At 36.8% G+C, this 26,237-nt stretch overlaps 1 protein-coding gene across 2 annotated transcripts in view; it reads left to right on the top strand.

The window, feature by feature from the left end:
• Window positions 1-18,763, top strand: part of LOC113555546 (homeobox protein homothorax) — a 96,513-nt gene extending 77,750 nt beyond the window's left edge. For both annotated transcript variants that reach the window (XM_026959960.1, XM_026959959.1), the window contains exons 12-13: window positions 14,666-14,724; window positions 18,393-18,763. In XM_026959960.1, the coding sequence (XP_026815761.1) occupies window positions 14,666-14,724; window positions 18,393-18,568 (235 nt within the window). In that variant the 3' untranslated portion in view covers window positions 18,569-18,763. The remainder of the gene's footprint in view (window positions 1-14,665; window positions 14,725-18,392) is intronic.
• Window positions 18,764-26,237: the final 7,474 nt, after the last annotated feature.

Here is a 26,237-nt window from a genome sequence, read left to right as displayed (position 1 = left end):
GGCAACGGCAGCATTAGCTTCCCACCCCATCCCTTAAAGAGAAAATGACCGCATTTCCAAGACATAATCACGAGTGTATTCCTTCCGTCAGCCGATCTAAGGAAATGCAATTGAATTTCGCTTTTCCCGACGGATATCACTAATTAATGTTTCCGCTTTTATAGGTTTCCCATTAGCATAAATAATACTTTATATATATCATGCGCACTTATAATACGTTTAGTATTTTGTACTTTTTCAAATTAAAGAACGTACAAAAAAAATTAACATTTTAATCGATGGTATAATCAAACTCAGCTGATTATTACGATTTGTAATATGCTATTATTATAAAACGCTTGTTTTTTTTTTTTTTTGATTGTTTAAAATATGCAGTTAAACGGTAATTTACTATCGTATACTTTATATATATATATATATATATATATTACACATTAAATATATGTATAAACGTATATGTGTTGCCAATTATGCGTTTGGTAATGTCAATAGAACTTTTGTCCCTATATCCCCTAATACGTTTGTCGGAGGGCTATTACAAACGTTAGAAATAAATCATTATTTGTAGGATTTGCTGCAAACAAATAATACCATCAAGAAAACCCGGAGATTTGGCATGAAACAGGGAGCAAAAAGGAAACAATTTCGAATCGGATATAAGAGGCTACTTAAACCCGTAACAGGGGCTATGTTATTTTAGAAGGGATGTTCGCATCGACCCTTTAGGTCATGTTCGAAGAAATTGTATTTTTATTAAAACTATGACTATTTTATAAAATAAATCGAAACTGTCTCAAGTGTATATAGGTACATATGTTTTAAACGGATTGTAAAATTTAAACTCTAAACAACAAATAAGATAGAATTTAAATTTGTGTTATGTATTAGAATTACATAAACAAAAGAAAAAATTAACAATGTTACAGTGAAAGCTGAATACTATGAAAATTAATGTTTTTAAGTTACAATGATTTTTTAAGTTATTATTTTAATATATATCACGTAGTAAGTTGTTAAAATATATAATTCCATATTAAATTTAATAAATGTTTCAAAGTATAGTAGATATATATATATTTATTTTTTTAAGGTCGTAAGTTGTAATTCGTATGTAATTGATAGTAAAGGAAAGGTAATTTTAGAGGGATTTACTGATCTTAGTACTATATGAGAAAGTTTGTCTTGACAGAAACTCCACAATGGTAGTGGTAACATTTCGCTAGTCATGAGGTGTATATATACGTATATATAGAACATAGTAGAAGCATTGCACACAACGACTCCCGGCGGAGTAATATAGGAGCCCTAATAGTCTTCCAAACACCTTTTTAATGAACTACCCCCCGGGTCCACCACCAGCCACCATTACGCTACTTCACCCTATCATACTCCTCTTCTCTCCTCCACACACTTTCTTACTTCTCTTTTCTCTGTGTCGGCCAAGATGATCCGTCTTGTCTCCCTTTTCTCTGGTTACAACCCTGTATTCAACGGGGATCTGTCTATATCCTCCTTATTGCCTTTTTCCCCAACTCATCGTCGTCGCAATAAATAAGAATTTCGATTTTTTGCGCTGGGATTTTATTATTACCTCCTTGGGCTTATTGGAATGTATTATTCTACTATATTATTATTTTATAAAATTCCACACGCATATAATATGTTTATGCCATTTATGTTATATATATATTATATCTATTATATTGTATTTTTCAATTATTGGTGTTATTACACGCTGTACTTTTGTCTACAATGAGATTTAATTTAATCAATATTATTGTGATTTTTTTTTTAATTTTCTTTAATGTTACATTTCATTATAGGGCAACAACAAAGTTTATTTGTCATGTTTTAAATTGTACTATACCGAAGTCGCGCATTTTAATATCACAATACTATGGTGTCGAACACGCAATTGTTAAATTATGCACTTAATAAACCAATGATATTATTGATTAAATATTAAAATAACAAAACTAGGTAGTTACTATAGTGTACCTAATAAAATAATATTTTTTTTTTTTAAATTGACATATGATAATATTATAACAGAAAACAGGTTAAATATAATGTGGTTGTTATAGTATGCCGTTGTGTCTATAAACAAAATTTGTGAAATTAATCAAACTTGCACGGTGACAAAATAAGAGTAGCAGTATAGAACTTACAATAGAATTCTGGGGATGATAGAATTGTACAAGAATTGGCTGTCTGTGCATACGGTGTGGAAAATGAGGAAATGTATAGAAGAGGGGGAATGAAACAGAGAGGGAATCGAGCAACATAGCCGGGAAAAGGGAAGAGAAGGGAGAAAGTATGCCGAGTATGGAAATGTAAGGGTATATATCATTCTGGTCTGACAGTGTAATTTCTCTTATCAGTCCGACATAGCGCAAATGTTACAAAACTACAGATGCTGCAGTTTTCTCTCGTTCTTCACCCAACCTTCATCCCCCTTCGTGTCCCCGCAAGCAGCATCCACCGTTGCCGACCGGCTTTCATCAGAAACCGTGAATAAACGGAAGTGCTCCGTTGTACACAATTTCCCACCGTCTCTCTTAGAGCGTCTACCACTATTCTAATTTAATATTTCTATTAACGCGAAGTAGAAAATAAGAAACACTCGGTAGAAAAGCAAATAAAATATGTTTTAATCTTATGGAATTCATGTGTGTATAGTACTGTTATATTATAGTAACCATTGGTGACGTTTATAATGATATATCGAAACTGCGTATTTTATAATTCCGAATGTGATTTTAAAGCGTGTTGCGGAAGCGGCCAAAAATAATGAGAGAAAAGCCGTGCCGGATCATTAGTCTCTTCGGTATAGTGCAGTTTTTGTATGAACGAAAGGGATGTACGAAGTTCCCCTTTTGTCCCGTGTATTCCGGTCGGTCGTTGTGAGTTAGTGATAACAACAGCAGCAGTGATCGGACACAAGGGAGGCCACCGTCCTTTCCGCTCTGTGACTGTATCTTTACAAACTTAATGGTCTGGATTAAATACGGCCAGAGTTCTGAAATATTTTTGCCCTGTATTTATTTTATCTATATATATATATGTATATATATTATTATATACGCTTTCCCCTAACATGACCGATACACATTTCACAAACCCGTAGATATAATAATATACATTTATTTTTCATCTCCCAATGTTTGTTTTTGATATTTTTGAGAACAGACGAGTTAAGCTAACGGCGCGGAGTATACCAACCGAAGAGGCAAACTGTTATTTAAAAAATAATACATTATAGAAGAAAAATATAAAAATATACGTTATCACAAACATTTTATGTACGCAGGACTCTATATTATGTACGTATGAATGCAGTTACAGAACGATGATCATAATCGTGTCAATTGATGTAAACTATTTATATCCGTTTGTCGCACTTGCATAAAAACGTCTACGAGGGGATTGTTCGTCTCAATCAGACGCCGCTGACTGCGGCGTAAACGTATATTATTCCGTAGGACAAGTACACCGTCCGTATATTATCTCTATATTTGTGTGTACTGTATCATAACGTGTTATGATGGACAACAGGTATAGTTTTTAATCCAGTATTATACGAATTTGAGACCGATAACTTACTTGTGCGTGCGACTAAACGTTGACGTGTTCCGTATCATTCAACTCGTTTTCTGTTAATTGAAAAGCAAAAAATCGTCGTTTTCTATTCTTTTACGTTTTCCGTCAGATTCCAGACTGTCGTGTATTTTATCGGTATTCTAAATTGTAGTCTCAATATGAAAGATGTGTAAAATATTTTTATTTGCATATTACATTATACTTTCAAGCTGTCGTACGAATGCTCTTTTCTTGGATACTAGTAAATATGTGCCGCGGAAAACCTCGCACAGAGATTCCCTTTATTTATAGGCTTTCGCGCGCACACACATGAGAACGTTCATCGCTATACATGCACGTCTGTGTGTATGTGTGTGTGTACATGCCTCTTCGTCTTTGGAAGTCCTATCACACAGTTTTTCATCACGTCGTCCTTTGGGAACCTGCTGCAGAATCAACCCCTTGTTATTTATGGATCTCGGGCGTTATTTTCACGCTCCAGCGGCCCGTTCCTCTTTTTCGTCGTTTTATTTATTTTTTTTTTTTTACGGTGTAGGGAAAAATAAATCCTACTCTATATTCTCTACATGTCAATAATAACTAAATTAAAAAAAATAATAATAATGCAATTTTTTCCACAAATTTAATATTATATTATATTTCAGAAATATATATCTAAACATTATATTAAATTAAATGCATTAAATAACTTTTGTTGTATTTTTAAGAAGGACACTGCAATATTTTATCATAAAATATGTTTTCACAAGAAAATTTATAAAATTTAACTATATATATATATATTATAATATTATTTACGGTATAGGTTTATAGTCACTAACTTTTTTTTAGGTTTTTAATCTAAAGTATATACAACAATAACTATTGAATTGTGTGAGCCATTCAAATACATATATACATACTTTTAAATGAAATTAGTATCGAAGAATACGCAGGGTGGATCTTTTATTTTACCGTTGTATATAATATAATATACACGCATACACACATAATATATGTATACATAACAAGAATTCCATTGGGATTGTAGCATTGTGTAACTCGGGTAATTGGTTACACTCGGTTGCCAGGATGGATATTATACATAGATGCGTATATTATTATAGATGTATTATACACGTACACAAGCGTTGCAGACCTCCAAACACACACATACATATACACGGCGCTCTCACATTAACGCGCTAAGCCCCTTCGGTTCATTATGCAAGATGCACGAGTAATTTGATTTTGATATAAAACCGTAAGCGAGATAATTTAATATACACGCGCATGGGCCGGTTGAGAGGAGGTGTGGGATGTATCCCTTTTTTCCTTATCCACGCTGCAGAAACGAGTTTGTTGAAATCCGAGTACTTTTCAAATTCAAATCGCCTAATGCACTATATTGCGACGGACGGTATATATATCGTGTGCGCTATATTATTATTACACACGTGTAATTGACGTGGAATTAATAGTTACTGGCGTCGCGGTGATATCGCTGTGACATAACTATAGGTATATAGGCGCGCACATAAAAAATATTATACCTATACAATGTAAGTATATTATAAATATATAGATTATATGACGATACTCATCATAATATTAAAATCGTTAAAGTAAAAAATTTTAAACTTAACAATATCCAATAAATAGAATCATAGCCTCGACGGAATAAAACAGCGCTGGATTGGTAAGATATCGGCCTAATACCGAGTTTTAGAATTTCGAACGTTTGATTACAGCTACAGTTTTTATAATTCAAATCAATTATATTTTCTATCAATATTCAATGTTTATACTAATTTATCACAGAAAAAAAAATACGACCAAACACTTTAATAAAAACGGTTCTTAGTGAAAATGCAATAAGTATACTTCGGATTATTCAAAATACCGACATTTAATAAAACAACGCACATTCATAACACGCATTTAAATCGCTTTTATAATGTTGAAGTATTGATAAAGTTTTTAAATTATAACGAAAAACCGAAAAAAACTAGTGGTTGAGCATTAAATTGCAGTGTTTTTTTGTTTTGGCCAGGTATATTATCTATAATGGTATTGCGAGAAAATCAAAGAAAAATCGACCCCCTCTTCTTAAAGTACATAATTTATGTAACAATCATCCGACTCGCTATTAAAAAGAAGGTGGTAAAGCGCAAACAAAACGAATATCGTCAAACACAAACGTCACTGGCGAATTGGAAATCATATTATATTACCTACCTATACATTATTATATTATTATTATGGTAGGTGAGGTTCGACTCGAAGAATGTACGGCTGCGAATAAATACACGATCGCTCGTGCACATGCACACGCACAAACACGCGCCCACAGACGAATCTCGTTTTGCGGTCGTTTTATGCGACTGCATCCATAAACACACATACACATTCGCGCGCGTTTAATAATATAATATGTAAGTTTGTGCGCTCTTGTGCGTGTGTATGTGCGCGCAAATCCTCTTAAACAATGCAAAACCGCTTTTGTGCGTGCCAACTATAATATTATTATAAGGGAGACGCACGGGCGAGTGTATTACGTTATTGCGGACACAGCGGGTCGCGCCGGCAATGGGACATGAACGATCGTTATCGTTTAATCGTCTGAAATATTCACTCCGTGGCTCCAAGGACAAATGCGACAACGACGACGACTGCGACGGACGACGACCGCGACGTCGACATCGACATCGACGTGCCATTATATTATAGTACACACACACACATACACAAATATAAATATATATATATATATATATATATGGATAAAGAGAGAGACACACACAACATACATACATATACGTTCATATAAACGGCCCGGGCAACCGGCCCGGCGTGTAAACCGGTTCACTCGACGTCGCGTTATGGACGGATACGCGAGAGTACATTATTATTATTATTATTATTATTATTATAAGAGATAATATAATATATTATACGATGTAATAATATTATATTATACGGTCGATCATACTCGATAGGTCGGTAAAAGAAACTGTGCGTTTGGATTGAGACGAATGCTTTTTGCGCTTGTTTTTTTTTCTGTCGACGTTGAGGGCCCCGATCGTACATTATAATATTATGTACACTTCGTACATAGACTGGCTATACTTTTCGTTTTCGAAATCTCCTCCACATCCACGGGACGTCCGCTGCAGTGCCTAACCCGTTATACCCGTATACGCGTATCGTGTGAAAACTTCGGGCGGATATCGTGACAATTATATCATTATTATAATATATGCGTGCGCGCGATCGTTGCACAATATATTTCCACTCGGCTCTTCAAATTATAATAATAATCGATCGATGCACTTTCATCCGGCACGCCGTAGCACTGCAAAACCTAATAATTGCATTAATGGTGCACAAAGGACCGGCATGACAACAACACTATAGAAGCGTGATGGGAGGCACGCGCGGGTGTATAAATGTACTCGTGGAATGATGCAACTCGGGGCTAATTTCATCAATATTAGTGTGGAACACCGCGTCACCACCCCCCCCCTCGTCGCTCGGTCCACTGCAGAATCCGCTGTCACGGGCTGGCGTCATCATCGCTATATAGAAACGGCGTACACTATTATCGCTCTCTCATCGTTTTCGCTCGCTCTCTGTCTCTCTATTCGGTGCTCTCCAGCACCCCTTCCCCCAACGTGTAGTATCGTCATCATCGTATAGTCGTAGTCATCGTTGTCATCGTTGTCGTCGTCGTCGTCGTCGCCACCGCCATCAACCACATGGCCCATAATCCATAATGGACCGTTTCCATTAGCATACATTGTCACCTCTTGTCATCCGTATACGGGAACGGTAACGGCGTCGGTGGTGGCGGGCAGACACCACGCCACTTGTGTTATACGCCATTATCACCACCACTCGGTGAGAGTGTCCCATAAAAAAAATAATAATAATAATAAACCTTTTTTTTAACCACTGCGACGTCATAACTACCATTTATTTTTATGCTCTATACCTATAGTATCTACGTGTATAATATATTATTTATATTCGATTTAAAATTCTCAAACTCGTTTCCTTTTTTTAAATAAACCAGCAATCTTATGTACTTATGTAATATATGTAAGTATACCGGTTTTTCGAACTATCGATTTAATATATTATATATAGGTACCTATACAATAATATTGTTGGTATTTTTTATTTTTCCATAATAAATATTTATCGTGACCCTCTGCCGCGTCGTATATACGCATACGACGCAATGCTAGAAGGAACGCGCCGGGCTTTGTTTATCACTAAATCGAATACGCGTTTTATGAACACAATTGTTTTATTAATAATGTTTTTTAATTAAAGAGACACGCGTTAATTATTATTCGCCCCCTTGGTTGCCATAATAATAATAATATCACCATTCGTCGTTGAACGCAACTAAAACAATTGCCGCGCGAACGCAAGGAAAAAGATTTGTTAACATAAAACGAATTGTCTGTAAAGGGTTGAACAAAAAAGGGGTAATTTTCTATCGCCTATTCAATTAACTCCACTGAATTTAAAAAACCACGAACGAGTTTTCAATATACTTAAGTTTTCGCACAATAAACTGACGCTATATATTTATATTAAAATATTATACATACACCTAAGCGTGTGCTTGTTGGAGTTGTGTGGGCTTACTTATTCTAACTTTGTTGCTACAAAAAGCTTACGACGTGTAAAAGTAATATATATATATATATATATATGCGTGCGTGTATGTGTGTGTGTAATATGTGTTTTATGTATACCATATGTAAACCTTATGCATATAAGATAATATACTGCACAGCAGATACATAGTTCAAAAATACGAATCGTGCATTTCGTACCTACTTGCTTACAACTTTTCGTCTTCGGAAACGATTGAATTTAATTCTTTTGATTAATTTCAACCATAAATTCACCAATCTTGGCGCGACATCGCGTGACGCACCCATATGCAAGTATACACATATTTTATACAGGCATATAAGTTTACGCATACCAGTACGTATATCTAACGGTCATATAATATGTATCAGATAATGCAACGAAAGACATCATAACATATAATATTATACGAGTTGCAAACCACTAGGAATTTTCATTTGGAGCGCATACCTCCTTTTCCTCCTCTTTCTAACCTTAAATATCATCAGCGTCTTTCTGTGTGCGGCTCGGCTACAAGAGTGTGTATATCATATACGACCACGACCACCGGAAGTAAAATGTTTCCACTGCTGCAGCGTTTAATGACCATAGTTTCTATGCAAGTCGCGCGCGAGTAGTATATGCGTATAGTACCTACGCGTATAGTTTCGGCTTTGGCGTCGGCAAATAACTTTTCTCACCCGGAAAATAGATGGCCAGTCCTCCATCAGATTGGGGGGAAATGGTATATACATATAGGTATACATGCACTCACCCACGTGGTATATATGTGTACGGCGTTTTTTCCTATTTCGTTCCCGGCGGGAATATTTATCTGTTACGGTCTCGAATTTAGATTGGTTTGTTTGTAGCGCGTACGCTGCTCCATACATATACCGCGCGGGCGGGCACGCTAAGGGTCAAAAATCGGGATTTGGCTCGCCCTTTTCCCCTGCAGCATTGCGGTATAAACCGTTACTATTTTTCCCGGCACGTTGCGGCGGCTACGTGTCCCGGCGTGTATATCACCTGATTAGGATAGACGCGTTATATTATATGTGTGTGAGTGTGTGTGTACAAAGCTCGCGCGCGGTTTCCGATCAAAAAAATATCCTTCATAATTCTTAATATTCCACGCGGGACCGACGATTTACCGGACGCACCCAGCTTACGTATGTAATAATATTTGTCTAAATTGCGCGACGGTCCACCATTTCCGACGACTAGAATTCGTCGACTTACGTGCACACACGTACCACTATTGCAATTGGCCGAAGAACAGAGTATACTAATTGAGTATGTTACCTATATTATATTTGTTTTTATTGTATTAGTTTCATTAACGGATTACACTTAATCGATTATCGCGTACACGCGTTGGTATATATATATTTATAAATATATTATTATATACTTCGGTGTGCGTGTGAGCGCACCATGGCGCGCGCGCGTGTGTGTGTGTATTCGTATAAATAAATGACAGTGATTAACGGAAAGTCGTGTTCTGTCACGGTGAACGAGTACGAGCGACGGCGGCGGGATTAGGGTCGGCCGACCGTGAATGTTTCCCGGGCGCGCGCGTATATATGTATACAGAAAGGGTTATTGGGTCCCGTGCGTATTCCCTTTGCGTCGCACGCAAGCACACACGCACGTCGCGCGTATTATACACACACACACTGCGCGATGTTTGTGCGCTCGAAACACAACAATGATCTTTGCTAATGATCACAAAACCGTGTGTTACTAGCCGACGAATGCCGCGGCGCTGCAGCAAGGGTTGTGTGTGCTTGCTATTCTTTCTCCCCCTGTAGCACCGGATCACGCGGCCGCGGTCCCTAATTTTGTTCTGCGCGAAATTGCTTTCGGAAAACTCAAGAGGGTGTCCAGATGTAATTGTCGTAAATTAACTTTTTTCAAGATCCCCTTGTTCGCTCACCGCCGTCCGCCGCCACCCTTGTATAATACGCGCGCACCAGCCACTTGAAACACATGCGTGTTCCCTGCCGACATAGGACTTTGGGATAAGTCCCTCAAGGGCATTCAGTAGTGGCCACAATATTAGAATAATTATAACATAAAAGGTTATTTTATTATATGCGTGTAACAAGTAAAATTGCGACACACACACACACACACATCACTTTACGACGATATTTATATTTATATATTCAAACGAAAAGCGAATCAAAACGATTCGACCGTTGCTAGTTTTCTACTTATATAATTTATGTACAATCGCTTTTGTGCTGTAGTATGCAGTATCGTGGAGTAGTGAAATATGCATTATATATATATTTATATATACTCACCGTTGTCGCATCATAAAATTTATGCGTTTATAATACTTGTTCGATGTCAACATAATAATAATATGACTTGACAAGATTTCGGAATTTCTAATAAAAATAATCCAATATCGACGCGTATACACCGCTGTATATCACGGCTGCCCTCGCAGTGTGATATCATAAGAAACTGAGATCAATCCGCGCGCCGAAGATTATAAATCGCGGAAAACCACCACACTGCTACACTGCTGCAGCTGCAGACTGAACGATATTAACCACATTTTTCATTCTTGTTGAACGACGGTGATATTATTCCGGGGGAGTAAAGAATGAGCTATTTCGCCCTCTACACACACACGCGCACGCGCGCGCATATATATAACGTAACTGAGTATAACCGGGACACGAGGTATACGCGTGTATAATATATATATATATAAAGATATGAGGTCGGAGGAGATATGGGAACATTCCTGGACACATTGCGGCAGAGATAGAATCTTTCTCTACAATAACAACGGAATGGTGGAAAAAGGGACGCCGGAGGTGGCGGCGGACGGCGGTCAAGCTTTTGTGTGTGATGGGTTCGCATAAAAGGCTCACCGCGGGCGCGGGGACCGATTCACCGCACCGCACTACCCACGCGCCACCGAAAAGACCATTCTTGGTTGTTTGAATGGCCGTAAAATTTGTCCACCCGGATAAACGAGGGCCGGCAGTATAGACTGTGGGGAAAGGGAGTGGTTGAAGGGTGGTATATATGGTCGTTTCGGACGGGGATGACGGCGGCGTCGGTCTATAGGTCTGCGGCAGAGAGGGATGTCGTTTTCCATATCTGGCCGGTCTGAGTCGAGTTGAGACCCGGAGATTACCCTCTTGTTTATGGCTGGCTTTATTTTCCAATTTCTGTCTAAGATATACCGAGGCCTAAACGCTAATCTCGTATATATAACCGACAATGCGTTCGAGACGCGCCCGCGGTCGTGCAGTGTACGTGCGAGCGCTCTTGCGTATATATTATTATTTACGTATACTGCTCGTGTGAAAGGTACACATTATAATATATTTAATATTATATTATACTTCACACATTGTCGATTTCCGACATCCGCCCATCTGTAATAATACGATATTAGTCAAATATATACAATATACATGATATACTCTGTACAACGCGGTTGTGCCAGTTATCAACGCATGCATAATTATATACCCATGCATACAATATTATCCTATACTATATAAGTACCTGTGTATAGTATTAATATATATATAATACGCACGAACATTGTTGTTGAGTATTCAATTTTGCCATTTTTATTAGCTGCAAGTGTTATTACACGCACGTATATACTATATAAGATCAGACTAAACTGCATAAAAAAAAATCAAGTACGTAGGTTTTTCGTTTTTAAATTATTACGTTATAATTTCGTGAATACAACAACCAATTAAATACGCGTACCTGCGGCAGAAGATATATATATATATAGATAGTTAACAAAATATACATGTACACATGTATACTAATGAGGAGGTACTGCGATATTTTATTCAAGAATTTAAATAATTGTATATTATACGTATACGCATGAATAAAATAAACGATGTCTGTGAGTCTATGGGACGAAAATTATGTTCGTATCAAAAATAATAATTCTACTTGTATGTGTATATATGTATGTATGTATAGTTACTATGAGAATCATTAATCAAATACATGACCCGTTGTTGTCGCTAGTATATTACAATATAATATAATACCTGTATACACGTCGAGTTAACCATATTACAGAAATCGCGTGTGGCACGAAATCAATTTTTCCTTCTTATATTTTACACACACACATTCACTTTTCCAAACGAACTATTGATTACGTGAGAAAATGGGCATAAAAACTATTCCCATATTGTCTATTTACACTATTTATTATTTACCTTTAAGTATGTATCGATGCGTAAAAAATACCTGCAACTCCATGTTAAAAATTGTTTGTTTAATAACTGCAGCATTAAAGGTATATTATTTTCATTATTATTATTAATATACATATACAGTTTACTATTGTAGCCCAGGTATATATATATATAATTATTTTTTTGTATTAACATTATATATAATTATATTGCAAAATATGTTTTTAACCATCGTCAACAGCTTTTATTTGAGTTTTTAAATTATTTATCCACGTAAGATTATAAATAAACATTTTTATTATTATTATTATTATTATCAGTATTATTGTACACACACACACACACTTATATATATATATAATATTATAAAAATTAATTTATCATTTCTTTCGTGTAGCCCGACTAATGTAATTAAAATGTAAATATTGTAATTTAAAAACAACGATTAAGATAACGCTTATGTCGATTTCTCAATGACAATGATCATTAATAATTGTAGGTACAGTAATCGCCCGAGACACGCTTTAAATAACTTATTTATTCCAAAAAAAAAATTAGTGTTAAAACGCGTAGAATTAATTTAGCGTCTCTGCGGGAAAATTAACTTTTTAGAGAAATGTTACATTATAATTCGATTTAAATCATTGTTTGTTTATTTACTAATATATTTACATAAGTATGAGTACATCTAAATAATTGTACATCATTCTGACATAAAACACAATTTTCGTGCATTTTAAATAAATAATAAACAAGTAGACAACATTATACAGTAAAATTAATGATTTAGGTATAATTATAAATATTTTTATAAGCATAAAATCCGCAATGGCGTTCTGTATATATTCACGCATTTCGTGAGGAATAGGCTTGCACTTCCAAGATTATTTTATTTTATTTTTTTAATCTGATAAGAGAACCAAATAAGAGGGAGGGAAGACTATTGATTTTGCAATTAATGCAAAACGCGTGATAATGGAGTTGGACGAATACTTTTGCCCTGCTAATGACAAAGTTTTTTTTTCAACACCCTTAATGCGAGGCTATATATATTGTGAGACAAGAGAGCGAATTTAGCTGGTGCTCCTGTAGAGACGTAGTCGTCGCGGGTGAGGATTAAAAAGACATCGACTTGTCCGACGAATTAACACGATAAGAGAACGATCGGATTTCTCTCGTGTATATAAATATATATACCCAACACCGGTATAGAATTCGGTTCCCGGAGATTTATGCGCGTTTTCCTTCTTAAACTCATGCGCTAAATTACGAGAAAATTGTCACAGGACTTCATCTCTACAATCGCCCTCGCAAATTATTTTAATATATTATATTAATTATAAGACTCTTTCTTACCTATAAACGTGAAAAAGTGCCGATCGTTCGCTAATGTGATGTATCCTCTGTAGGTATTGTTGTGCGCAGAAAAGCTCTCGAGTGATTCTCATTTTCATCATTATAATATACTATAGTCCATAATAAATATTATATACGCGAATCGAAATATTAAAGAAATAAAAAGGGCTGGAAAATTAGGCGTCAAGCGAACAGCTGTTACAGGCGCGTTGATGGGGGTCGGGTCATATGTCAGGTCGGGGTTGTTAGGTCAGAACTATCGAGTTATGTGCACCGGGTGTTTGTAACGACTTCTCCTACTGGTGCACACCCCCACCCTCACAACACTATTTACAACGTCTCTAATCGGCAAAAATACATTTAACGCATATTATTTCGACCCTTATTTTCGGGTTTTCTTCCTCGGAGACGGCTGCGTAGCGTAGGTATGAGTTGCACACACATGCAGGCTCGCGTTTTCCAAATTTAATAACCAGTACGCAAGTATATTACACAAAAACCAAATCATCGGGTCAGAGTAATATGCGCATTCCTATACTATGTATACACGCGTAACTCGAGACAAACGACGAGTTATCGACCGAACTACGAGCGTACACAATATATTATTCGTATATTGAATTACGCCGTTGCCGTGGTGTATTTTGACGGTAATCGATATTGGAAGTCTACCAAAGATTTTCGTATACAAATTATACAATATAATATAATATACATACATATACAAACGATTAATATATCCGTATTGATATTAATGAGATATAATTTTTTAGCTTTAAAAACTACCGATAATCACTATGCTTCAATTAATATTATATATATATATATTTATAAACTATGTACTTAATATGATTGTTTGTTTGTTTTCGCAGGTTTATCAACGCTCGACGGAGAATAGTGCAACCTATGATCGATCAGTCTAACCGTGCCGGTAAGTCTCGAAAAAATAATACAACATAATATACACTATATACATATTATTAGTTATTAGTTATTACAATGGTAGTGCCTTATTTATATGTGATTCCTATGAATTAGAATATTAATAACATTCTGTAAGTACAATGACATAATAATGTCGTTTGTAGCACCGCGTAAAAACGTCGTAATTGTTATACCGCAAAACTTTTGGTTCAGTATTTTTTTTTTTTTCCCCCGTCGCGATATAGTCGTATAGTCGTCGTCGTCGTCGTTGTTGTTCACAAGATACGCGGTAAATCGTTTGAATCAGGTGGTGGCGAAGCCGTGTATATGTATATATATATAGGAGGACCGTCGTCGTAAAGCAGAACGACTATTCGCGGGGGGTCATAAACGCGCGGCGGTGGCGGCAAATTGTAATGTTTTCCGCGATGCACCTCAGGTCCAATTACGCGAATTTTCCAGCCCAGGTTTTTCCTCTTTCTCACACGCACTTTCTCTTCCCCCGCTGCTTTATACCCCCATTTTCCGTGGGTTTTTACGGCTATTCCGAGACGGTGGCACACAACTTTTGACTGGCAATTTCGAGGGGTTTTATGGCGCGATAAACTTGTTACGACATGCTTGATTTTCGTGCACCCTCTCTCGCGCGTCGAGCCGGTTACCGTTTTATTCCCGTTTAATGGAAATTTTATTTTTACTGCAAGTCATCTAGACCCTTTTTTTGATGATTGTCGTCTCCTCTCACCACGGCGCGCACGATCGTTTTAATTTTATTAGCAGCAAATTGCCTTTATACGACACTTTTGTTTTTATTTGCCCCCGTATAGCTGCACTCAGCGGTCTCTGTCCCCGTGTACGTATGTATACGTGAATGTGCAGCGCGCAACCACCGGGAAACAGTTACGGTCAAACCAACTATAAACCAACCACTCGCGTGGCCTTTATTATACTATAGCACTATATATTATATCAGTTTTAATCCCGAATCATTGACGTTAAATCGCGGCAGAGAAAGGGTCGCGCTGTTACATATATATACATATATACAGAAATGAATGTCATCGTGAGACATGTAGCGTAGTTTTATATGTATACATATATAGCTAGGTATTATATTTTAAATGTATAATATATTGGATACACATCATCCCATATGTGTGTGTTGTTTTTTTTTTACTTTAGCCTACGAATGGATTTCAAAAGTTTCTCAATGTGTCCGGAATAAATTGTAAATAATAATAAAAATATATTCGTACACATACACACATATTATAATAAATGTAATGCTTATAACTTGTATACGTGAGTGTTACTTCGAAGTCAATCATATAATATAAAAATTATAATATACCCTGACCCCTTTGTATCTACGGCTCACAGTATAAAGGGCCTCGATTCTATATTTCCGGTAGTATTCGAAAAAGAAATCTCCCGAAAGCTTTAACAAGACAAGTCTCGTTGGTCCGACCTCCCGTCCAAGTTTTTCCACCCCTCATATATAATATATATATATTACGACCGACATTATTTTATACATTTTACGAAGAAAAGAAATAAATGCGTACCGGATATAAAAACCACCAAACAGTGCTGTTCCGCCTCATCAACTCTGCTAGCGTATATATAGTCGTTCACTCCCGACACGATAACATTTCCTCGGACGTTTTGAAAATGCTTCGACCCCTTTTATTTCGGTACATAGCTCACAAACTCTTTTCGCGTAATTTGGACGCATCATCATCATCATGTATGTATATATAGAACATTTTTTGTCGGTCGTGCCACAACTCGTGAAAAAAACGTTCTCGAAACTTTTCGAAAGCTTTAACCGAGTACCGAACGTACGCATCATTTGGTACATAGTAATTTTACGATATACGATCTAACATAATATGAAAGTGAATATAATCTGAGTGAGACCGAGGGTAGCAGCAGCAGTAGTGGTAATAAGAGTAGTCGTATATAATATATGGTTAGAAGTCGAAAAGAATATTAGGCGGTGATATCTATAATAGTATATTAGGGGCAGCGAGGATTGAGGGACAATGCTGTGATGTAGCGCGAGCGTGCAAGGACATCTTGGATATATCTACTGGCTGCAGTGGGGTGGTGTTAAGAGTAATCTCTGTTAATATCCATTACCGTGTTTGCGCACGGGGTGCTTCGTGAAAGCGAGGGGGAAACTTTTAGTCGCTGGTTTATAACTGCGACGACTATTTAGAACCGTTTGTTGTTTTGCAGGCGACGATATTTCCGCGTCGTCGCGACTGTCGTCTGCATACGACCGCCGCGTTGTGGTGCGATACGCGAAACCATCACGAAGGAAAACGACATTATTATAATACTGACTTTTATACTGATTATATCGCTATCATCTCCATTATTATTATTATTATTATTATTACTACATTATCTTCATTATTATGATGGCAATGCACCAACGCTGATTTCGTGCTCGGTCGTCGTCGTATATATAGCGGGCCAATTAAATTGCAATTCAAAAAAATCAGTCGCCGGGGGATTACACGGCTTTCCACTTTTCTGCCGTCGAGGTCCTAATCATTTCTATTCCCGAGAGCATTTCGCGCCCCGTCACTCGACGGTGGCGGCGTCGGCGGCGATGCTCTCGTGTGTGAAACGTTGTGTTGTGTACATGTCGCTTTCTGGTTTTTGTTTGGATATATATGCGATCGCAGTACTATGTGTTTAACGTCTCGTGAAATATATATTATATATTATTATTTTTATTATTATTATTATACAGTGGACAAAACGGATAAGAAATGAAACAAAAGCTTTTAGTGTTTCGTCCTCGGCGCAACGCTATTTTTTATTATTAATAATATATTCCCGTTTTACTGTTTTTCGTTTCGTTTGGCGTTGTTAACATGACGTCGTATACGCTTTTAAATATAGATATATATATATCCTTCCTTTAAAATTGATGTTTTTAACAACGACTGTAAGGGACTGCAACTGATGTAGCAGTGATTTTTGTGATATACCTGTAATTTTCGAGTATTTATATTTTATGCAATTCTATGTTATATATATTCTGCTGCTGCAATAGCGATTTACACATGAATTTCTCCAGTGAGGCGAACGACCACGTCCACACATAATATATATACATATATATATATATACGCAGGAATTGGGAAGTACAGTAATGGCGTGGACAAGGAATATATATATGTATATGTATAAGGACAACAATATATCTTGTCGCTAGAGGTCCCTTCTCGTGTTTGGGGACAAGAAAAATGGACCTCGACCCCGAAGGGTCTGTGCGACTGCAATCCGTCAATCCCCAACAGTATCTGATAAGAAAAAAAAGTGCTCGCTTTGGGACAGACCAAGTTTTCACCTCTTCCACCGCCTGCAGTATAGTAATAGTTGTAATAGTAATAGTAGTGGTAGTGTTTCCTTTAAGCGGCAATAAATTACTATTTCGTCGGTCCAAAGTCGTTTTCGCGTGAAACGATCGCGGTCGATGACGCAGCGGCAGTTTCTTCGACGTATATCCTCAACATCATATATCGTACTATATCATATTATACATTATATAATATATAATATGTTATGTGTAAACAACACAATCGGAACATAGAAATCGATTCGTGACTTATTTGTACATGGACATCGTAGTTATAATTATTTTTATTTTTTTTTCAGTATTCTCACCGCATGCCGGCCCCAGCGGAGCGTACAGCCCCGAGGCAGCCGGTCTCGGATACATGATGGACGGACAGTCTCAGATGCTCGCAGCGGCAGGTCACAGACCCCCAGGCGACCCGGCCTATCACAACGAATATCATCATTACCCGGCCCAATACTACGGTCATTTGTAGTACCGTAAATTACAATCTGAATTCTAGTACTCGTGTTTCATTACAATGATTGATAACAATCTGGTTGACTGATGTATATTTTTTTCACTGGTCGCTATTATTATTTTATTTTATTTATTATTATTATTATTATTATTATTATTATTATTATTATTACTATTACTATTTTTTTTTAATTATGTTTAAAATAAGACTATACGGATTATTTTTTTCCTTTTTAATAACGATTAATTAGCCGGTGTTGTAATTAAAACATTATTGTCAATGTAATAATTTACAAGCGAAAACATTCGATTTAAACAAAATCATAATATTATGCTGTGCGTCGCTACCTATCTGTTTCGCGTTATTTATTATATTATAATAGTACAAGATAATTCATCATTATAATATGTGTACACGCATAATATTATTGATAACGATGCAAGGCGGTTATTGCCTATAATTTAGACCTATTTTTTTTTATTATTGTTTAGTCGACGTAAACACGTTAGTCGTGTATAGTAGTGCGTAAGTATTATTTACATTTATAACAACAATGTAATGTGTCCGCGTAGGACAATGTTAAATGTACGCGTATTATGTATATATAGGTACCATGCATTACAATGGCAATCCGATATTATAAAGCATATTAATATGTATATGCGCGCTTAACGTGCATGTGCATTATTACCCGTCAACTCGAAATACGATATTATTGTAAACGGTATTTTCAATCTTATATAATATTATAAATCACGAAAGAAAGTTCGAGCGTCATTTCGAATTGTAATCAGTTGTAGGTACAATACAAAAATGTACAGAGCACACCAGCCAAACGAGCTGTATATGATTACCTATATTATAATACACATATATAATATTATATATATAGTTGCAGTATTTCCTTTATTGCATCGTCAATTTTCTTTGTTTTATCTTTATATTATTCGTTTTTTGGCGGCTATACACGGGATTTGACCGTTTTCGGGTGGTTCTTTGAATCCACGTTCTACAGCCTTTTGCGGAAGACCTGTCGTTGCTACGCAGTAATTGATATTTAGCTGTTCCATTTTTGACTTTGTTACTACGTATAACGTAACAAGAATAATATAATATGTCGACATTTTAAAACCTAAATTTGCCGTCATCACAAAATGACAAAGTTACACATGAGTATATATTGTACAATCTCGGATCTTTTTTTTTCTAAAAAAAAAAAGAAATATATGTAATATTATATTTCACGTACTTTATAACTACTAGTCATGTTTTATATTTTATATTACCATATAAATATTAAAATGATAATTACGATTATTCTATAATAATAGTCTCGTAACAATATCTGTATTGACATGTATAATAACTACTATGAATCCGAGAGAAAAATATTTATTACCTAGCGTATGATTTCACGATTATTTCGATATTAATCTGTACAATGTCTAGAAAAAGTTGAAATTTATTTCGTTTGTTATTGTTTACACGTTTTTTTTTAGTTACCAAAAATTTTAATGGTGAATTATTTTTCCGAACATCGTGTCTCGCGGACAAAACAACTTAAAAATTAAACGTTCCGACCGGTATACGGATATTGGCGGATTTTCATTTTGATTTGAAAAGAAAATATATATATATATATAAATGCAAAAAACGCTGCAGTGTATATTATATTATGTATACAAAATAATAAGTTGTTGTTTTGTTTTCACATATGAAATATTATTATTGTTATTCGTTATTTTCTATATTACGTCCCATCTCGATTCATATGATCACATTTCACCTATTTTTTTTTTTTTACTTTTAATACTTTTTATTATCGCGATAATGTTTTATTGTTATATTTACGAAGTAGTGTAATAGGTAATTTTTTTATTATGTTTATGAAAATCAACATCGTCAATAATAACGCGGTCTACGCACATCGACAAAATAATACGATGATGTCTGAATTACAAATCTTTTTGTTCTTTTATATATATATATATATATATATATATATGTATGTATTATAAATACGTGCTAGACATTGCTTTTTTTGTGCCAGTATAATACACTTGATGTTTTTTATCTGTATAAGTATAATTATTACGTACCTATAAAATGTACATATTGTAATAAATGTCTTTTACTATTTTAGCTATACATTATAATAATAATAAGAGGAAACTTTTATGTACATACTACAGTAGGTATATATATAGTCATCGTCTGATATACAAATGTATATGTATGTGTGTGTATATACATATTATATGTGTATGTGTTTGTATATGTATCTCTATATATATGCATGTTGTATAATATGTTTTTTTTTTTTTTTTGTATGTTCTTTACATAATATATATAGTTGGTTAAGATTTACATGTTTGATGGAAGAAAAATGCGTGCAGCAGCAACTTGTACATATAGATTGTAACGTTTATAGTTGTGTATAATTTTTACAATGTGATATATAATAATGATAATTAATAATAATTAATAATATTAATATGATGATTATAATAATGTATAATATGTAATCATCACATCATAAACATAATAATTAATGATTAATAATATAATAATAATAATAATTATAAATATAATATATATATATTAATTATATAATAATAATTACAAGAAAAACGTTTAGTATTTTCTTTCTTATTTATATATATATATATATATATGTATATATATATATATATATATATATTATTACATATTATTATAATTTAGGTATATCTTTTAAGGAACGTGTACAAAATCGCTATATATATATATATATGCAAATAAAATATGTTTTATGCAATTCAATTTATTATTTACATCTATAGACACACATAATAATATCATATTATTGTGATGCCGACCGAAAACAACCAACCCGATCTCATCGCTCATTAGCGTAGGAATTCTTATTATGATATAACGGGTACAGATCGTACACCTGCGGCACTTATATAAGTATATTATATAGTACCTATTCTACGTTTGTGCGGTATATTATTATCATATATATATATATATATATATATATGTACGAATCCTAACCTAACACAACGGATTCGATGATATCGCACATCGGCCGTCGTCGGCGACAACGTGCGGCATTTACCCGCAATGTTATTCCTAATTCCGGACGCGATCCGGTGACCGGCGTGCAGTTTGCGTGTGTCGTTCGCGCCTGTGCATAACGACGCACAGTGACACATGCACGTAACACGTAGTCGCTGTCCGTCCGGATCACATATCACACGTCGCCGCGCGAGAGCTAAAGTCTTAACGTTGTAATTGTCATCGTAAACCGGTTACACGAGCGCGCGCGCGCACACGAAAACCAAGTGCGTTTGTTATTAGTATTATTATCATACAACATTATATATATGGTCATGATAATAATAATATAATATTATTGTATATTATTAAAATATAACATCATCGTTTTATATAATATGCACCGTGGCCGGTGCCGACGTGTACGTGGAAAAAAATCGTGTTTGGGTTATCGCGAGAATATATAGAGAGGAGATGGAAAATAAAAACTGTAGAAATTCGCTCCGTCTTCGGGCGCGCGACCTCTCTTCGCTCCGGCGGCGACCTTTCCGCCGCCGCGCCGTCGCGATATACGACGACGTTTAGGGGCGGTATAGCAGCCACACAAAGCGAAAACGTGAGCGCGCGCGCACTGTACGCTCGGTCGGTCGTCCGCCGCGTGCGTGTGTGCGCTAGCGTTGGCGGCGTGACGGAGTGGAATCGACGTGTACGGCGGCGGCAGCAGCAGCGGAGACGACCGCCGCCGCCGCGCGCGCGTATCCATGGCGACGCGACCGGGCGGCACGGGGCGTGTACCCGTGTCGTGGACGTTGACAAATGATGGACGTCCTGAGCCGGAGCCGTCGTCCGCCCGCCACCGCCGCCTCGTCCGTGCGCGCCGCGTCCTGGCGCCGTGAAATCCCGACTCTGCCCCGCTCTGCCGTCGACGACTGTACGCGCGGGCGCACACACACACACGCTCGCACACACATACATAATATATATACTGCTCGACGCCGCCGCTGTTACCATTCATCCACCACCCGTTTACGCAAGCGGAGCGCGCGCGCGTGTGTGTACATGTATACATAGGGTTCGCATAAAATGGCAACAGACATACACACACACACACACAGACTAAAAGTGGTAAAAATAAAAGTTCGTGCGCTTCGTTTATGGTACGCGTGGGTGTGTGGGTGTGCGCCCGCGATTCGTGAGCATACGATATATATAAGCTCTGCCGAAAACTACGGCCGTCCCCCCTCCTACCCCCCTGCCGTTTTGCGTTATATATGTATATATATATATATATATATACGTGGCCCCCGAAACTCTCATTTGTCTTGCAGCTTGCCCTCCACGCGCGGCGCGCACAAAGAAATTTCGCATCGCTTCAGCGGCGGCGCACTCTTTTCCCCGCGCGTTCGTATATATATATATATGATATATATATATGTGTGTGTGTGTGTGTGTGTATTCCCCAGCCGCGTACCCCATCGTCCGGTGAACTGCAAGGGTTGAGGAGGGGGTCTACGTTGAAGCTTGCGCGCGCACCGTATATTATATATACATATATATATATATATAGTCTCCGCACAACTGGCGCGTGTGTATACGTATTTATATATATATATGCGTGTGTGTGTGTATGCCAAGGCAAAAGTTAATGGAGAAAAATGTATTTCGGTTTATGCAATATATATATATATATATAACACGCGCGGTGACTCTTTCTGTATATGTATACACACGCAGCTCAGTTGTATATACATAATGTATCGCGTATATACGTACACGCGCGCAGAGGTCGTCGCGCGGTACTTGTGCACCCATCGCGATATACGGTACTCGATGAGAATAGTATTATAAGAATACGCAGCGAGAAAACGCGCGCAGCAGAGAGAGCGATACTGCTGCGTGTCGCCGAGAGGACGGCGTATATACATATATGAGCGATCGGCGGCAAATAGTACAGCACGATAACACGATAACAATACATATGTATAGGAAAAACTGAGCGGTCGGCGGGCCGTTGTAGTATATATACGTCGCTGCGGCGGAGGGTTGACGGCGGCGGCGGCGGCAGTGGGACGAACCACGGCGGCGGCGACACGTCGATAAATGGTGCACCGCCGCATTCACACGTTTATTATATATTATAAATAAAAAAAAAGAGAAAAAATTAGACACGCGCCAAACCGTTTTAACGAACGTCGTCCGCACATATTATAATACTGTACACGCATAATATGTGATGTTATTGAACATATATAATATATATACACACACACGCGCGAGCACGCGGCATCGCAATAACAATAATATTCACATATATAATATCGTGGATCAGCTATATAACTTGCGAGCGCTGGGGAGAGCGACGATGATGACGCCGCCGTCGCGCGCGCGTTCGGGGGTCAATAATGATAATAATAATTATTGTTATTCGCGATTACCGATCAAATATACTGACGCGACCGCCGGCGCGGCAGACCGCGCGCCGCGTCAACCGGCCGACAGACGGACGGACCGTCGACGAGACGTGCTGCACTAATAATAATTATAATACACTGTCCACACACACACACACACACACACACACATACGACTGTGACCGCCGACGATGACACGTTATCCACCACCGTCGCTGCCGCCTGCTGGCTGCCCTAACCCCTACGGCGGCGGCGGCGGCGCCCCGGACAGGTGCTCACTCTATACACCTATGCGTATACGATTATATTACTATTATTATCGTATGTACAACGCGCCGTTTTCTCTCTAACCCGCCCGTCGTTCCGTCATATTTTTTTTCATTTTTTTTTTATTTTTATTAATATATCGTAGTACAACGTACAACACGTGCATAATATATTTTATAATACCATATGTGTATTTATTGTCGGTGTACGGCAGTGTAGTGTATATATATATATTACATATAGGTAAAAGAGGTATACATATTTTATTAGACAGACACGCGCGCGCGGGCGCGCTTATAATATTATCATGATGTGCGTGTGTACGCATATACGTATACAATACAATATAACCGGCGTGTAAGAATTGGTGTTTTCCGAGAGGGGTTTATTTTTTTCACCGCTTTTTCACGTCTGCCTGCCGCCGCCGCCTCCCCCGTGTACCTATATATATACCTGTATATGCGCGTACACGACACATGAGACGCACAGAACGTGATACGTTTTAATATATTATATATCGTGTGCCGCGCACGTTAATCGACCGATTATGCCTGATGATATATAATATGATTAGGATGTAACGGTGTGCGGTGACTGCGCACGATATAATATCGGCGGCTCATCGACGTATAACGACTGCGCGCGATCTTCGGAGCAGTTGCGGAGACTTGCACACACGTTTTCCGTCGCAATATCATCGTCATTATCGTTTTTATGATATTGCAATATGTATGCATAACACTATAATAGTGTATACCTGTTCAAAACGTGATGAGAAAAACTCTGAAATCCGTCATTGGTGTCGTTCATAGAATGTTATTTACTCAATGCCCCCGACTGAATGTACCTCTAAAATACGAATATTATTATATCCAAGTGATTAATGATGCACGTCGAGAAAAATAACTGCGTAGATTTTAGTAAAATTATCGCATTGCTTGCGGCTGTACAGTGGCGACAAGAAATAAGTATCATAGTATATAGTCATTACACACAATAAAATAATGACCGTCGTCAATGTTCGATGTCATTCCTACATTAAAAAATATTATTAAAAAATAATATTCGAACCAAATAATAATGGTTGAAAATAGTGAACATCTTGTAGTTGAACAGTTGGTACAAATTAAAAAAACGCAAAACACTAATAAATCTGATCGAATTTCATATAGCTTTTATAAAATATATTTTCGGATAGAATAAGAATTGTGATTCAATCAATCAAATATCAAAGTGTATACCTACGGTAAATACTAAATTTAATAGTAATACAAATATTGTATTATCAAAGTTAATAGTAGAATTTCAAAAGCAACGATAATTTGTCTTGCTTTTATGATTTATCAAACGATGGATACAGCGTACAGCATACAGAAATAGTTGCTACAACGTATAACATAGCATGTAAAATTATTTAAATGAGAATCCTATGATGTGTTATATATAAATAATGATTTTTAATTCCCGTCACAAACATTTAATTTAGGAAACTGCTATTTTGGTTTCTTCTATAATATTAATTTCTATAGTTATTTACAAATGTATGTTTGTGATAACTGAATGTTTAATAAAAGTAACCTAAGATCAAACAGCAATATTTAATATTATGATAGTTTTGTGGTCGCGGACGGAACCTAAAAATGCAGTGGAAACAATCATTTATTCGACTGATAAACCGATAATTGCTTTCCGTGAATAATACGCTGCGAGTGTGCACAGACGTGCCGGCGGCAGAGACGGAGAGCTTTGTGAGCAGAATAATATTATACAATATACTGTATATGACTATAGCGGGCTTTGCCCTTGCTCGCTTCGCCCGACAACCCTCTTCAGGGGGGGTCACAATCACCCGTCAGCCCACGACGACAATTATTTAATTATAATAACAATATTCATTTATTTATTTCTTGGTCGCCATGGCAATTATGTATTATATACGTAGAAAATAAAATATACAAAACTTT

This window comes from Rhopalosiphum maidis, chromosome 3 (assembly GCF_003676215.2).
Source record: "Rhopalosiphum maidis isolate BTI-1 chromosome 3, ASM367621v3, whole genome shotgun sequence".
Taxonomy (NCBI): Eukaryota; Metazoa; Arthropoda; class Insecta; order Hemiptera; family Aphididae; genus Rhopalosiphum; species Rhopalosiphum maidis.
This window is presented reverse-complemented; position numbering and strand designations above follow the sequence as displayed.